At 35.5% G+C, this 17,462-nt stretch overlaps 2 protein-coding genes across 3 annotated transcripts in view; one reads left to right on the top strand and one right to left on the bottom strand.

Moving 5' to 3' along the window:
- The window catches only part of LOC128381864 (calcium-binding and coiled-coil domain-containing protein 2-like), a 12,612-nt gene extending 7,268 nt beyond the window's left edge, over window positions 1-5,344 (bottom strand). Inside the window, exons 1-2 of the mRNA XM_053341887.1 lie at window positions 5,314-5,344; window positions 2,895-3,088 (exon numbers count right to left, since the gene is read on the bottom strand). Of these exons, the coding sequence (XP_053197862.1) occupies window positions 2,895-3,088; window positions 5,314-5,344 (225 nt within the window). The remainder of the gene's footprint in view (window positions 1-2,894; window positions 3,089-5,313) is intronic.
- A 6,606-nt stretch (window positions 5,345-11,950) lies between these two features.
- LOC128381437 (calcium-binding and coiled-coil domain-containing protein 2-like) overlaps window positions 11,951-17,462 on the top strand; it is a 20,029-nt gene continuing 14,517 nt past the window's right edge. For both annotated transcript variants that reach the window (XM_053341453.1, XM_053341452.1), the window contains exons 1-3: window positions 11,951-12,026; window positions 14,749-14,974; window positions 15,772-15,865. In XM_053341453.1, the coding sequence (XP_053197428.1) occupies window positions 14,762-14,974; window positions 15,772-15,865 (307 nt within the window). In that variant the 5' untranslated portion in view covers window positions 11,951-12,026; window positions 14,749-14,761. The remainder of the gene's footprint in view (window positions 12,027-14,748; window positions 14,975-15,771; window positions 15,866-17,462) is intronic.

Here is a 17,462-nt window from a genome sequence, read left to right as displayed (position 1 = left end):
AAGGAAGAAAAGGAAGGGAGGAAGGAAGGAAGAAAGGGAGGAGGGAAGACAGGAAGGAAAGATGGAAGGAGAGAAGGAAAAGAACACAGGAAGGAAAGTGGGCCAGATTGGACTCCTCGGCGGGCCTGTTCTGGCCCACGGGCCGCATGTTTGACACCCCTGATTCAGACCAAAAAAAAAAAAAAAAACCCCAAATGATTGAATGTCCCGGACTCATTCAGAGGTCGACATGTTTTAATGCTCCGTGCTGCAACAGTCAGCCTCACAATGAAACTCAATCAAACAGAACAGAGTACATGCTGTAAGCGCACGCATCGGACTCATGTTTCCGTTTCCATCTCTCTCATCAGGTGAGTGCTGCGGCTGTCGGCGCGCTGTCACACACATTCAGGAGTTAATGCGGCGCCGTGGATACAAACAGAGACCGGGGGGGGGGGGGGGGGGGGGGGGCAGGAGGGGGGGGGGGTGATTAATGTCGACAGTGCTACAGAAATAATCACATAGTTATTTTTAACTTAAGGATTTAAGACTGACTTTAATGATATTTGTTAGAGTTATCTGTTGTTTAGTAAGATTTAATAATTTAAAAAACCTGAATTAGTTTGATTATAATATTGGGTTGATTTTAGTTAACGTCGGACCAGGGAGGACAACGGGCAAATCATAAAGTTAAAACCTAAAAAACGATGAAAATACTTGAAATCAAATGAAGAAAATAAAAGTAAGTCTTCATCAAACTACATTTAAATATGTTAAAGTTTCTCTCATCTTGCAGTTTTTAGTTTTTTTTAATAGTTATTGGTTTGTGTGATGAATATTTTCAGGTTTAAATGGTTTATATTTAAAGTTATTCTCCATGTTTATGCTAAAAATATATAAATATAAATAAATATATTTACCCACAGAGGAGTGTCTAGTTCTGCCTTTATAGTTCATTATTTTACCAATATATGAAGTTTGGTCCTGAACTGTTCCTCTCCCTTTATAATCAGAGTTACTTATTTACTCAAACATTAGGTACTATTTCCTATATAAAAAGGTCTAACACAGAATTGGGTGATAATCTATACTTTATGTTTTATAAACTTTATATAAAGGACAAAAGTTTCACAGTCAACAGGAAGGTTCATTTGAGTACTGGTTAGTGCTTTTATTTTGAAGGTACTGGGCAGCAGGTAGAGGTTTTGTTGGTTTTGTTCTTTGTCTGTTTGCTTGTAAAATAAATAATGGACTTATTTTTACTGCTTAAGAGTCACTCCTCTGTGGCTGTTTGATTTTATCTTTATAAATTATTTATCTTCATATTTTTTGTTATTTTTTCATGATCACCCCAAAGTTTTCCCATTTATCGACACTCTATACTAAACTTTCACTTTAAATTGACTGAGACGACTCTTTTCATCATAAATGTAAGATAAAGATGAAGTTAAAAGGAATAAATGGAGGTGACTTAAGTTTAAAGGAATAAATGGAGGTGACTTAAGTTTAAAGGAATAAATGGAGGTGATTTAAGTTTAAAGGAATAAATGGAGGTGACTTAAGTTTAAGGGAATAAATGGAGGTGATTTAAGTTTAAAGGAATAAATGGAGGTGACTTAAGTTTAAAGGAATAAATGGAGGTGACTTAAGTTTAAAGGAATAAATGGAGGTGATTTAAGTTTAAAGGAATAAATGGAGGTGACTTAAGTTTAAAGGAATAAATGGAGGTGACTTAAGTTTAAAGGAATAAATGGAGGTGGTTTAAGTTTAAAGGAATAAATGGAGGTGGTTTAAGTTTAAAGGAATAAATGGAGGTGACTTAAGTTTAAAGGAATAAATGGAGGTGACTTAAGTTTAAAGGAATAAATGGAGGTGGTTTAAGTTTAAAGGAATAAATGGAGGTGGTTTAAGTTTAAAGGAATAAATGGAGGTGGTTTAAGTTTAAAGGAATAAATGGAGGTGGTTTAAGTTTAAAGGAATAAATGGAGGTGGTTTAAGTTTAAAGGAATAAATGGAGGTGACTTAAGTTTAAGGGAATAAATGGAGGTGGTTTAAGTTTAAAGGAATAAATGGAGGTGACTTAAGTTTAAAGGAATAAATGGAGGTGACTTAAGTTTAAAGGGATAAATGGAGGTGGTTTAAGTTTAAGGGAATAAATGGAGGTGACTTAAGTTTAAAGGAATAAATGGAGGTGACTTAAGTTTAAAGGAATAAATGGAGGTGACTTAAGTTTAAGGGAATAAATGGAGGTGATTTAAGTTTAAAGGAATAAATGGAGGTGATTTAAGTTTAAGGGAATAAATGGAGGTGACTTAAGTTTAAAGGAATAAATGGAGGTGACTTAAGTTTAAAGGAATAAATGGAGGTGGTTTAAATTTAAAGGAATAAATGGAGGTGACTTAAGTTTAAAGGAATAAATGGAGGTGGTTTAAGTTTAAGGGAATAAATGGAGGTGGTTTAAGTTTAAAGGAATAAATGGAGGTGGTTTAAGTTTAAAGGAATAAATGGAGGTGACTTAAGTTTAAAGGAATAAATGGAGGTGACTTAAGTTTAAAGGAATAAATGGAGGTGACTTAAGTTTAAAGGAATAAATGGAGGTGGTTTAAGTTTAAGGGAATAAATGGAGGTGGTTTAAGTTTAAAGGAATAAATGGAGGTGGTTTAAGTTTAAGGGAATAAATGGAGGTGGTTTAAGTTTAAAGGAATAAATGGAGGTGACTTAAGTTTAAAGGAATAAATGGAGGTGGTTTAAGTTTAAAGGAATAAATGGAGGTGGTTTAAGTTTAAAGGGATAAATGGAGGTGGTTTAAGTTTAAAGGGATAAATGGAGGTGACTTAAGTTTAAAGGAATAAATGGAGGTGACTTAAGTTCCACCTGTGTGTCCTCCTTCAGTAAACGTCCGTCTGCACTCTGACCGGAGCACAGCGGCCAACCAGCGTCTCAGCTGTTCTCCTCTGCGTCCTATCTGGTGTCTTGTAGGTTGAAGGTGAGGTCAAGTTAATTCCTGGTAATGATCGTGACCGAATACGGGGGGTGTGAGGGTGACGGTGAAGGGGAGAGGGTGAGGGTGGGGAGAGGGGGGGTAGTAAGGAGGGACATCCCAGGTACACTGTGGGAGGTTACAGTGCCAGGTAACGGTATTCTGATCCAGTGATCTGGATAATCCTGGCCCTGAACTGTGAGCTTCACGCTATGCCGAGACGCTCCACTGACTTCAGCTCAGATACGGTTTCAGCCCCGCGGAGGATTTCACCAAGGTGCTCCCTCACAGCGTACGACAGCAACAACAACAACAGGTACACGAATAACGCCTCAACTAAACAATGACTGGACTCTGAGAGGAGGACTTTGTCACTACATAACATTCAACATGCAGGCTTCACACAGACAGACACACTATGTTAACACTTATAAACATCTGATTTCCTTTAAAAACAACAACCTGCTGCATTCAACACAAACTAAAGGGGTGAAATTTGGTTAAATGCACTTAACTTAAGTTGCCTGGAAGTAAAAATAAACCTTTAAATTCAACATAAGCATTTTCAAATTGGCATGGCACGCCTGCTTTCACATTTAAACCCTCAGAAATAAGGCTTTGACTAACAATTATCCTTATTATCATATTACTTTTATAATTAAATGATCAAATCAATACTAAGTGGTCATTTGAAGCTACCAAAAAGCCCAAAATGGTGTCTTTAAATTGCTACTTTTGACTGAAAACGGTCCAAAAATCCACTTAATTTGCAATGATATGAAACTTTTTTTTTACTAGATGTGTTAAATGATTATAAAATAAAACACTTAACAGATGAATTAACTAAATGTTTAAGTGCTACTCTCAGTCACTCTGCTTTCAGTGATGTAAAACACTCATTATTAATCACTGTAATGCAGTTTAATCAAACAGCACTGCTATAAATCCCACTTTGATGAAGGCTATAAATGTTCATACTGTGTTTTAGCTGTTTTAGAGAGGTAGCAATTCAACTTTCTGCTCATTTTTGAGCTTGTAGAGCTGCTGGATTAAATGAAATATTTAGTGTACATACTTATAAAATATTAGAAACACCTCTTAGTATAATGCAATAATGTTTAATAGACTAGTAGAGCTTCCAAAAGAGCCATAAAGTGGAACCAGTGCAAATTAAAAGGCAGGATTTATTACAGCAGTGTTGTATTAGACTGTTTTTGGCAGTAAACTTCTAAACCTCCAAATGTCCCTGTCAAAGTCTCACATTTGAGAAGTGACAGTTACTGATGAAAATGTTGATGATTATAAAAGGAGGTTACATCTGAAGTCACACCTTTAAGATTTTAGGTTTTAATATTTAACATGTTACTGAATACATATATTGCTGTTTTTAATTCTTTGAAATCAATATTTATTATATATATTTAGTAAATAAATGATGATGTGGGCTTATTAGGAGCACACATGGAGCTTAAATGGAGTCACAGTACCAATTAAACTCACTTTATTCATCAAATATCTTTATTTTATATTCTAAAATCTACATGAACTAATGAATACATTTTACAATGAGAGATAAATGTTGCTTTATAAGAAATGATCTCCCTTATAAATCATGTCAGTATCCATGACAACACAGCTGAAGGAAGGAAGGAAGGAAAGAAGGAAGAAAGGAAGGAAAGGAAAGAAAGAAAGAAAGAAAGAAAGAAAGAAAGAAGGGAGGAAGGAAGGACAGATGGAGGGAAGGAAAGAAGGAAGGAAGGACAGATGCCAAGAAGGAAGGAAGGAAGGAAGAAAGGAAGGAAGGAAAGAAAGAAAGAAAGAAAGAAAGAAAGAAAGAAAGAAAGAAAGAAGGGAGGAAGGAAGGACAGATGGAGGGAAGGAAAGAAGGAAGGAAGGACGTATGCAAAGAAGGAAGGAAGGAAGGAAAGAAAGAAAGAAAGAAAGAAAAAAAGAAAGCAGGAAAGAAGGGAGGAAGGACAGATGGAAGGACAGAAGGAAGGAAGGACAGATGCAAAGAAGGAAGGATGGAAGGAAGGAAGGAAGGAAGGAAGGAAGGAGAGAAGGAAGGAGGGAACATTTATCCTAACAGATGAAAACATTGGTTAGAAAATTAGAAAAGTCATTAAATGTAATAAGTTACATTACTTTGATGAAGTCATTGAAATACTTACATTACTTATTACATTTTAAATAGAGTAACTAGTAATCTGTAACCTATCACGTTTCCATAGTAACCTCCCCAACCCTGACTCACCTGCACTGTTAAGCCTACATTTGTGGAGGACACGAGGATGCTCCAGTCCTGCTGCCGCTGCACCGTCCGTCTCAAGAGCCGCCTTTTAAGATGCTTTCACGCTCCTCGGCCGACAGACCGACGAGCCGCATCTCAATCTCCTACACCGTCTGCCTCTGGAGCCCTTAAAAAAAAAAAAAAAAAAAAAAAAGAAAAAAGAAAAAAGCAGAGTAGATTTGTGTCATCACTCAGTTCAGGCTCGGTTCAGATTGACTTACACAATCAAGCATCAGGCCCGGCGGTGAGATCTGGTGACCGATTAGAAACTGTGGGGACAAACACCCGATCCGCCTTAACATGATGGAGGGGAAAATGAGCAGGAGACCTCAGCAGGGAGGGAGAGAGAGAGAGAGAGAGAGAGAGAGAGAGAGAGAGAGAGAGAGAGAGAGAGAGAGAGAGAGAGGGGGATAATCCCTGATATTTGTTCACTGAAATAGGAGAAGTGCTTTTCAACGCCTCGAGTTTGTTAAATTTAAATCTGTGCTGAAAAGCGGCGTGCGGTGTAAGTGAGAAGGCAGTACATCGATCTTCTTAGCCAAAGCTGAAAGGGAGTACCTGCCTGAGACTGAAGGAGACATTAAAAATACAGCACAGGTAAGAAGAAAGAAAAAAAAGAGAAAAAGAAAGAAAGTAGACAAACAGGAAGGCTGAGGCTTTAGTTTCCCCGTCGTCATGGCAACTAAGAGACTGGATGTTAAAGAGGCCCGAAGAAAAATCACAAAGTGGCCGACTTATTAATTGATTACTGGAGTCAATCAGCATTAATGAATCATTAGGAGAGACAACCGACACCCTTCCACTTATCACTTATCACTTATCTACCTTTTGTCTTTCTTATGACGCTTTAAAGATCACCTGTATGTGCATGTGTAGCTATTTAAACTGTACAGTATATAGGTCAGTGACAAATAAGGGTTGGCAAGGTGAGCAATTAAAAAATATGTTTAAAACCACCTTTTTTTTTAACCAAAAGTAAGACTGAATGCTCCTGAAAATGTCAAATGGTGTAACCACAACAGAATGATAGATATTAAATATTTTATCCACCTACAGTGTATTTAAGTGGACTAATAATGTAAATGTGTCCTGGTCTCCATGGTTACCCAGATTAAATGTAATATTCAGAACAATAGTATTCCATTAGCTTTATTTAATATAAAAGTTATAATGTAAGATCATGCCAAACTAGTTGATATGCTGTTTTATTGACTATTTACTGTTTTTAAGCAACGTTGAATTATTTGGTACAAAGTTTTTATGGTTACACCACTTAGACATTTTTACCATAATCCTCTAATATATTCTCTCAAAATGGATTAAAAGCAGAAATTTGATGCTGGGTCCACAAAAAAAGAATGTGTGCAAGTTATTCATACGTTTATTTTCACATTTTAACTCCTTTATATTTAAACTAAACCACATGGACACAAAAAAACATCATTGACACATAACTGAATAACGTGTGTGTGTGTGTGTGTGTGTGTGTGTGTGTGTGTGTGTGTGTGTGTATGTGTGTGTGTGTGTGTGTGTGTGTGTGTGTGTGTGTGTGTGTGTGTGTGTGTGTGTGTGTGTGTGTTTAGTCTTACAAAGGCTACTTTTGGGGACAAATTTCAGGCTTTTCAGACCAGTTAATTGGGGATAACTTGACTTGTGAGGACAAAAGCCATTCTTCCAATTAGTACAAAGATTATTTTGGGGGGCCAGTAGTTATGATTAGAGTTAGAAAATGAATGTAAGTATATGTAATATCCCCCAGGAGTGACCACTAACTGATATGTGTGTGTGTGTGTGTGTGTGTGTGAGGAGGCGGAGAAGAGAGAGAGATGTGCTACATTAGCCGTTACACAATTACAGAGCAGGCTGATTATAATTTAATGTGACTACGGTGTGTTTTTAATGGCGAGATATTAAATGAGAGTCTCTAATGTATAAAATAAAGCATGTCTCGGGTGTGATACTGTATTAGACAAACTGCTCATTTAGTTTGGAAGAGTTTGGAAGAGATTCTTTGAGTAAGGTTCTGCAAGATCAGGTAAGAAATGGACATTTTTAACATAAAGTTTAACATTAAAATCAAAGTCTGGAATTATTAAAACTGTGGCTGTATAATTTAGTGTCTTGATTTTGAAAGAAAGCAGATAAAAACATCATAATGAGGATTGAATAATAAGCCTGAAAATGAAAATACTAAAATGACCAAATGGCCACATTAAGGTTATAAGTGTAACAGACTCATGTGTGAAATAAAGAATTTAAGGCAACTCAAGAACAGTGAATGTTTTCTGTCGGAGGGAATAGTTGAACAAAATGTGAAGCATGTGGGACATTTTTCACTATTTTCCATTTTCTTACATTTTATAGACCAAATGATGCATCGATTGATTGAGAAAATAATCAGCAAATTAACAGATAATGAAAATAGAGCTGCAATGATAAACTGATTAATCATTTAGACTGATTTTTTAAGAGAAAATATCCAAATTCTGTTGCTCCAGCATATGATAGAAAACTGTATATCTGTGGGGTATTTTTGGCATTTTAGGTTATATTATGGGCTTTGGGGAAACAATAATTGACCATTTTTACCCCTATTTCTGACATATGAGGTTATAAACTAATCAATTAATGCTCAGATGAATTAATAATTACAATAATTATAAGTTGGAGCCCTATGTGACCTGTGAATCTGTTGGATAAATGAATATAGCATGATATATCACTTATAAATTAGCTGTTAAATGCCATATAATGTCAATTTAAAGAGAGAAAATGATTTTAGTTCATATTCGTATGAGCTGATCTCTGAATAATATGAATCTTATAGGATAAAGGGGGCTAGCTTAAGATCCAATTACACGAAAATTACACTAAAGACGTCTCTGAATTTTAATTTTTATCAATAATTAAATTTCTCTAATGAGCTGCGTAGTTTCTGTTGTTAGTTTAAGGGCAGTTTGAGTCTTATTTATTTTAAAACTTAACACATGAAGCTAAAAAACATCGCAGCTAAGTTAACAGCATGACCTGTGATATAATATGTGCTGGGCTGTTGCTATAGTAACCATAACATCGCAGCTAAGTTAACGGCATGACTTGTGATATATGTGCTGTGCTGTTGCTATAGAAACCAAATGCCGACTTCGCCCTATAAGCGCTAACCGCCGTTAGCTGACACTTTTTAACCGGCTTTAAAACGTCACAGAGCTGAAGTTACCGTCAGATAGAAGCTGTGTCCTCTTTTTCCCGCCCGGTGAGTTACCGGCAGCCTCTTGTCCGGTGGTCGCTGCTGCCGCTGCTTGTCGTTGGCGTGTGTGTGTGAGTGTGTGTGTGTGTGAGGTAGTCTCCGGTTGACTCTCAGTGGAACTGACAAACGTAAACATGAATGAACCTGAGCCGTTTAGCGTCAGCCAATCAGGAGACAGGGGGCGTGAGCGCGCGCGACTCTGATTGGTTGCTGGCTCACCGATGAGAAAAGATGTGGTGCAGGTGGGTCAAACATGTGGCCCGCGGGCCAGAACCGGTCCGCCGAGGAATCCAATCCGGCCCACTTTCCTTCCTGTCTTCTTTTCCTTACATCTTTCTTTCTTTCTTTCTTGTCTTCTCTTCCTTACATCTTTCTTTCTTTCTTTCTTGTCTTCTCTTCCCTCCTTGCATCTTTCCTTCCTCCCTTCCTTGCTTCCATCTTTCCTTCCTCCCTTCCTTCCTTCCGTCCTTATTTTCTTCCTGTCTTCTCTTCCTTCCTTCCTTCCTTCCTTCCTTGGATGAAGATGAGTTTGACCCTTCTGATGTAGACGATCATCCACAGGTAGCACCACCTACAGTTCAGCTGATTAAGGATGGATATTGAATACCTACTCTTGTAACTTCTGTGGTGTAGAAGAAGAAACAATATGTCATTTATTGTTTCATTGTGATTACATTAAAATATTTTGGGCAGGGTAGACATATGAATCCAATGCATTATATCAACACCTTATATCATTATGAAATCCCTGAGAGGTTTGCTTGTTAAATCAGAAGACAATTTTTGGATATTGTACTCAAAAGGAACATGGCACTTATATTAATATTCCCTACTGTAGATTCAGTAATGTGGAACACTAGTTTTAATGCTCAGAAATACTTTTATAATAAATAATTTATAGGAAGCAGCCTTATCTGCCAAAACGTTCTTACATGTGTGTACTCATAGTTTTTAGGTTAAACAAAACTAGCAGTCTGTATGTTCACGTGTCATTTTAAACAGTATCATTTAAACAGTACGCATATACTAGTTAGCTTTAAAATAATTGAATAGAAAAAGAGATAAATGCACTGGAGCTTAGTTGTCCCACATTAGTCAATGTCCCATATTTTTATAATGAGAAGAACTGATAAGATCTCAGAGACAGAGATGTTCTTTTATACTTTAACACTTTGGACACTTTGTTCAAGAACTAAATCAATATGGCTCCATTTTTGGCATTTTAGGTTGCATTATGGGCTTTGGGGAAACAATAATTGACCATTTTTACCCCTATTTCTGACATATGAGGTTATAAACTAATCAATTAATGCTCAGATGAATCAATAATTACAATAATTATAAGTTGGAGCCCTATGTGACCTGTGAATCTGTTGGATAAATGAATATAGCATGATATATCACTTATAAATTAGCTGTTAAATGCCATATAATGTCAAATTAAAGACTTTGATCAAGAACTAAATCAATATGGCTCCACAATTAAAACATTAACCATTAAAAACAGTAAGGCAATAAAAACAAACTGTATTTTTGAAAAATACTTCATGTGATTGTTTCCCTGGCAGAAACAGATTTGTTTGTATATATTGTTTATGTTTAATAAAAAAATAAAACATTTAAAAAAGGTGCATCACCTACAGTACAGGTGATTTAATTATAACCTGTCAACTTTCAATAAAATGATCCTCTTCATGCCTATTCATTCTGTCTTTATCATCTTTAATTTAACAGACTTCAATATTTACAATAATATATATTGTTTGTCATTTAATTTAGACATTCAGAAGAAATCAACATTTCTATTGCACAAAAAGACTGTTGTTTTAGTTCAGTAGTTACCAAACTGAGGGTCGAAGAGATAGATAGATAGATAGATAGATAGATAGATAGATAGATAGATAGATAGATAGATAGATAGATAGATAGATAGATAGATGGATGGATGGATAGAGAGAGAGAGAGAGAGAGAGAGAGATATAGATAGACAGATAGATAGATGGATGGATAGATTTCTTTAAATCAATGTGCTACTTGAATGAGTGTATGGCCTGTTTGCTGTGAAGATGAGAGTATACGAGTGATGGATGGATGCATTTTATCATTTTTGATATATGAGTCCAGTCTTGAGCCCACCTGATTTCGTTGTATGTTCTGTATAAAGACAATAATGAAATCTTTATCTTTACCTTTAATTAATACTGAGGAAACACTAGAATGGTACTGTAGGAGTCTCTCAGTTTTATGACAGTCCTGAACCCTCACCTGACTTCATTTAAAGATTTATTAGGCCTATAAAATAGAAACAGCAGGAGACAGCATGCTGTTTAAACCTCACTAATATTTAAGTTTATATCATTACAACAGCCGGGAGTAAAGATCATACTTACAGACATGAAAGGCTTTTGGCTCCCTCTTGTGTTCACATTCTCAGGTATATGACGTCATGAGGAAGCTAGGAGCACGTGTTCTAAAATATGACACTACACTTCCCATAATGCACTTTGACATGCACGCACACAATGCATGCTCTGATGCCTTCAGGTACACATAGGAAACGACGCGGCAGTGTCAGATTTGCGTGCAGGGGAAAAATTGGAGATCAGATAACGCAGTTTGTCTGAGGTCATATTGAGCTGTCTTTACATGTACAGTCTGCTCAGTTATTACATTTATCCTCGTGACCCAAAATATCTACTTTCTGCTAGTTTGTTGTACATTTAGCTTTTTTTCTCAATTTTTAACAGCACCAAACATACTCTGAATTTTTTTTTTGACTCTACTTTTCTATGTTGCTTGTAGTTCTACTCAGCTCATGGACATCCAGGATGTATATTATCACTCTGTTATACAAATATAATCCAGTGATCCAGTTTTACATGAGCATTTGCATATGTGTACTATATAGCTACTATAGCACTTTGCATACAGTATACAATCATCAATTGGTCAGAGCATTGCACGGAGTTAAGATTACAGTAACTGCAATGAAATAAAATAAGACAAATAGCCCATTACAATTTTAAACAATGAAGTTACTCCCCAGCACTGGTTATAGGTACATTATTAAGAAATATTGTTGTAGCTGATATCGATTTGGAGCATATGTAAGAGTCACAAAATCAATCTAAGAGGTATTTTTCTTACATTTTTTTGCAGAGTTTAACATCTTTGAAACCTAAAATTAATATTTATTAGAAACCAAGAAGGTGACATGTGCAAACAACATCTGAAACATGACAAATACACAATGCTTATCATTATGTAACTTCCTTTATAATCCATCAATCACTAACTGTAATTCAACTACACTTTCATTTCTTCTTCTCAGTGACTGTAACAGATTACTCTTTTGCTTTGTAAGCTGAACGTGCACCTTGCTTGGAAATAGCGCCCTCCCAGCATGTCCTACGTCGTATTTAAAGCTGCGCCACTCAGATGTCCGAGCAGCACCTGAAGGCAGCACAGTGTTTGGTTCTGCTGGCAGCTGAACGGTCGTGTCCGCTGCTGAGACAAGTGACAGCAAATCTGTAAGTTTTTATGTTATACTAAGAGCATGTTCTTCTACTTTTAGTCTCTTTATGACATCTTATAATAGAGGAATGATTGTGTTTGAGATGATGTTATATAAAAGCTTACGGGTGCGGTCTTATAGCTCAGCACACTTTCGGTTTCTTTATTATAAAACAGCATTTAAAAAAGAAAAGAAAAAGTTTTTATAGCAGATTAAATTTGATGTCCAGGTGAAGGGGTTTGTTTTAAAGCTTGAGTGTCAGTCTTTTTTTTAAGCTCTAGTGAAGTCTTATTGGGTTGATTATTTGATGATGAGAAAGGAATTAAAAACAACATTGTAAGTGCGCAAAAAGAGAAAAACAACAGCAGGAAGGAGGAGGACAAACATCATCATCATCATCATCATCATCAGGCCAGCTTTTAGCACCTGCTGTCCTCAGTCACATCATGAAATGTCTCATCATCTTTACGTGTTTACAGGCACACTGCTCGCAGATAAACAAACTAAACAGGGCTTAACAGAGCTAGAGTTGCTGTTATATGCAGCATATTATATTAGTTTAAAGCTCTTAATGGCTTTTTAAATTCTTAATATTAGTTTAAATGGTGCTTTAGTGTTTAAACTTATTAATAAAGTGCAGGAAAGCTTCAATTTTCCTGCAAAGAAAACAAAATAGATAATAAACAAACAAGAAAATGGATTATATCTCCTGTTCTACAGCATATATGCAGCATGTTATATTAATTTAAAGCTCTTTTTATTCTTAATATTAGTTTAAATAGTGCTTTATTGTTTAAACTCAATAAGAAAGTGCAGCAAAGTTGCAATTTCCCTGCAAAGAAAACAAAAAAGAAGATAAACAAACTGAAAAAATTGAGTATATCTGATATATTACAGCATATATGCAGCATATTATATTAGTTTAAAGGTATTAATGCCATTTTTGTATTCTTAATATTAGTTTAAATGGTGTTATAGTGTTTAAACTCTATAATAAAGTGCAGGAAAGTTGCAATTGTTCTTCAAAGAAAACAAAAAAGAAGATAAACAAACAAGAAAATGGATTATATCTCCTATTCTAGAGCATATATTCAGCATATTATATCAGTTTAAAGCTCTTAATGGCTCTTTTTATTCTTAATATTAGTTTAAATTGTGCTATGTTGTTTAAACTCATTAATAAAGTGCAGGAAAGTTGCAATTTTCCTGCAAAGAAACAAGAAAATGGATTATATCTCATATATTACAGCACATATGCAGCATATTATATTAGTTTAAAGCTCTTTTTATTCTTAATATTAATTTAAATGGTGTTATAGTGTTTAAACTCTATAATAAAGTGCAGGGAAGTTCAAATCTGAGTTATTTTCAACCTGATCTCCACTTAAAAAATAACATTAAATCAAACATTAAACATATGTATTTCTATATCTCTGGTATTCTAACGTATGAATGATGAAGCTGATGTTTGTCTAATAAAGAGTTATTAGTGACGTAACCTGAAACCCTTCATGTCTCTCATATTTAACGTGTGAGGAGCAGCAGCTGTGTGTAATACTTGGCCTTGGTTGTTACTATATCATGTAATACTACTAATACAGCGCTATGTGAGCTATGTGACTCCCAGTATATTATAATAGGTGATTCCCCTGCTCACACTCTGGAGCTTCTTATTTATTTCATTAACTCTCATGCTTGTCTTTCTTCCTTATTATTCTAATTTTTATTGCTATTATTGTCATTTTTTCAATACTCATCTTTGTTACTGTTACTTCAAAGTGATAAAAAAGTGAAAAAATAGATAAGAAATACTAATTTTTCTAGTTTATATATCCACTTTAAATCTTTTTAACATGCTTTATTGGGTACATTTTTATTATTGATTTAGTATTTATCACAAATCTTACTGTTTAGTATTAAATAAGGATGACCAGTGTTGGAAGAGGAAGCTCACATCCTTAAAAATACCAATATAATAATGTAAAAAGACTCAAAAGTAAAAAGTATTGATATTTTTATGTTGGTAATAGTGATTCATTAATGCATAATACTTTATATATATATATAGTGAGGTCTTTTTAGAGGTCGGGTTACATCAATCCAGAACATTATAGTATATTTATAGTGAAAAAATAGATAAGAAATACTCTTTTTTTCTAGTTTTTATCCAGTTTGATATTCTAACATGTTTTATTGGGACATTTTTTGCAGTATCTTTAAAGACATTTGTTATTGAGCCAATATTTATCACAAATCTTGCTGTAAATAAATAAAATTAAAAAAATTTAAAAATAAAAAAATAAAATAAAATAAAATAAAATAAATAAAATAAATAAAATAAATAAAATAAAAAAAATAAAAAATAAATAAATAAATAAATTAATTAATTAATTAAAATAAAATAAAATAAATAAATGATATATTATTATTATTTATTTATTTATTTATTTTTTATTTATTGTTTTATTTTTTTTATTTGCCCCCCCCCCCTCCTAATTTATTCTTGGTTATTGGTATGGTATTGGGTTGGTTTTTTTTTTTTTTTTTTTTTTGGTGTCTAGATGTTTGTGAAGAAAAAGTTTATACCAATTATTTCTGTGTATTAATCTTAAAATCAATTAAAAAAAAAAATAACTGGGTAAAAAAAAAAAAAAAAAAAAAAAAAAAATCTCGCTGTGCATAATTTAATAAACCCCTCCAGCTCAGCTTTGCATCTCATCCTTTGCTATATTTGTCAGACGGTCCCTCAGCATGGCGAGCCTTACTGACACAGCAGCAGCAGCAGCAGCAGCAGCAGCAGCAGCAGCGGCGGCAGCGGCAGCGAACTCATCGGCACGCACTTTCTCTCAGGTGGTGTTCACTGACATCCCGCATTCGTACCCGCCCGCCACCCCCATCACCTGCTGCTACACCATCACTGAGGCCTTCCAGCCCAACTCCAGGGACTGGGTCGGCATCTTCAAGGTGAGAGGGGGGGCAACTACTTTAACCCCACTTCTGTTGTTCTCCCGGGTCAATTTGAACCCGTCAGTTTTGATTGTTCTTTCTTTCCTTCGTTCCTTCCTTACCTCCTTCTCTCTTTCTTTCCTCCTTCTTTCCTCCGTCCTTTCCTTCCTCCTTCCCTCTTTCCTTCCTTACCTTGTTCTCTCCTTTCCTTCCTTACCTTCTCTCTTTCTTTCCTCCCTCCTTTCCTTCCTTACCTTCTTCCTTCTTTCTTTCTTTCCTCCCTCCTTCCCTCCTTTCCTTCCTTCTTCCTTCCCTCCTTCCTTCCTTCCTTCTCTTTCCTTCCGTACCCCCTTCTCTCTTTCTTTCCTCCCTCCTTCCTTCTTTCCTCCCTCCTTCCTTCTTTCCTTCCTTCCCTCCTTTCCTTCCTTCCTTCTTCCTCCCTCCCTCCTTTCCTTCCTTACCTCCTTCTCTCTTTTACTCCCTCCTTCCTTCTTTCCTCCCTCCTTCCCTCCTTTCCTTCCTTCTTCCTTCCCTCCTTTCCTTCCTTGACTACTCCTTCTCTCTTTCTTTCCTCTCTCCTTCCTTCTTCTGTCCCTCCTTCCTCCCTCCTTTCCTTCCTTCCTTCTTCCTCCCTCCCTCCCTCCTTTCCTCCCTCCTTTCCTTCCTCCTTCCTCCCTCCTTTCCTTCCTCCTTGTGTGTCCTTGTGTGTCCTTGTGTGTGTGTGTGTGTGTGTGTGTGTGTGTGTGTGTGTGTGTGTGTGTGTGTGTGTGTGTGGTGTTATATCTGACTGAGTTATGATCTTGTCCTCTGTACAGGTCGGGTGGAGCACAACGAAGGATTATCATACCTTTGTGTGGGTGGAGCTGGACGCAGCGGGGCAGCAGGACGTCAGACAGGCAGATTTTAAGGGTAAGAAACTGTTTCACTTTCACAGCGGCTGTTTGTAATAATAATGATAATAATAATAATAATAATAATAATAATGGAGACCATGGAGACATTTGTACACAAAACAAGCAAATCTAAAAGTTTTAAAATGATGGAAACTTAAAAAAATTACGTTTTTTAAGGGTATAGCAGATATGGAAGGAGAAAGGTTTTTATCCAGAGTCTTTAGGGCTTTTTTATAGAGGTTATAGAGTTTGAGTGATGTCGTACATGCCAGTGACCAGCTGGTTGAGCAGTAGTCTACATGTGAGAGGATCCTTCCTTCCTTCCTTCCTTCCTTCCATCCTTCCTTCCTTCTGTCATTTCTTCCATCTGTCCTTCCTTCCTTCCTTCCTTCCTTCCTTCCTTCCTTCCTTCCTTCCTTCCTTCCTTCCTTTTGTCCTTCCTTCCTTCCTTCCATCCTTCCTTCCTTCTGTCCTTTCTTCCATCTGTCCTTGCTTCCTTCTTTCCTTCCTAACTTCCTTCCTTCTTTCCTTCCTTCCTTCCTAAGATCTAAGATCAGCTGTTAGGGTAAATGTTCCCTCATTCTGTCCTTTCTTCCTTCCTTCCTTCCTCCCTTCTTTCCCTCCTTCAGCTGTGTTGTCATGGATACTGACATGATTTATAAAGGAGATCATTTCTTATAAAGCAACATTTATCTCTCATTGTAAAATGTATTCATTAGTTCATGTAGATTTTAGAATATAAAATAAAGATATTTGATGAATAAAGTGAGTTTAATTGGTACTGTGACTCCATTTAAGCCCACATCATGATTTATTTACTAAATATATATTAAAATATTGATTTAAAAGAATTAAAAACAGCAATATATGTATTCAGTAACATGTTAAATATTAAAAAATGAGCAAAATCTTAAAAGGTGTGACTTCAGATGTAACCTCCTTTTTATAATTATCAACATTTTCATCAGTAACTTTAATGTAGTTTGTAATTAAATTCAAAAACACTGGTTATAGCTACATTATTAATAAATAGCTGTGTGTTTGAACGACTTTGTAAGAGTCACAAAATCCATCCTCAGAGGTTTTCTCACATAAATTTGCATTTTGCTTTTAATTTTTGCAGCGTTTAACATCTTTGAAACCTCAAATTATTATTCATTAGAAACCATTTTTGGGCAAATGTGCAAACAACATCTGAAACATGACAAATGCACAATGATTTATTTTGTAAAAGGGAATCACTGGTTTAATTTTTAACACTGCAGTGTAATTTATAAGCTTATCATTGTGTTATTTTATGTCAAATTGAACCTGATAAGCAGATAAAAATGGAAATACTGAAGTTTAAGCACCTTAAAATTGAGTAAATGTACTTTAATGACAGTGTTTTATATATAAACAGTTTAAAAATCTTAAATCAGTTTTTTATGAGCATCATGTGACTCTGAATGTGACTCGGTGTGTCTCGGCCGTGTTGACATATAACACACATTCATCCCCGTCATATCTGATCCTTTATGCAAATCACACAGTCAGAGTTTGCTTTTCCTTTTTTCAGGTGACGTTAGGTACTTTTAACAGAGCAGTTTCTAAATGATACTATAAAAAAACAT

This window comes from Scomber japonicus, chromosome 20 (assembly GCF_027409825.1).
Source record: "Scomber japonicus isolate fScoJap1 chromosome 20, fScoJap1.pri, whole genome shotgun sequence".
In the NCBI taxonomy this organism is placed as follows: domain Eukaryota; kingdom Metazoa; phylum Chordata; class Actinopteri; order Scombriformes; family Scombridae; genus Scomber; species Scomber japonicus.
This window is presented reverse-complemented; position numbering and strand designations above follow the sequence as displayed.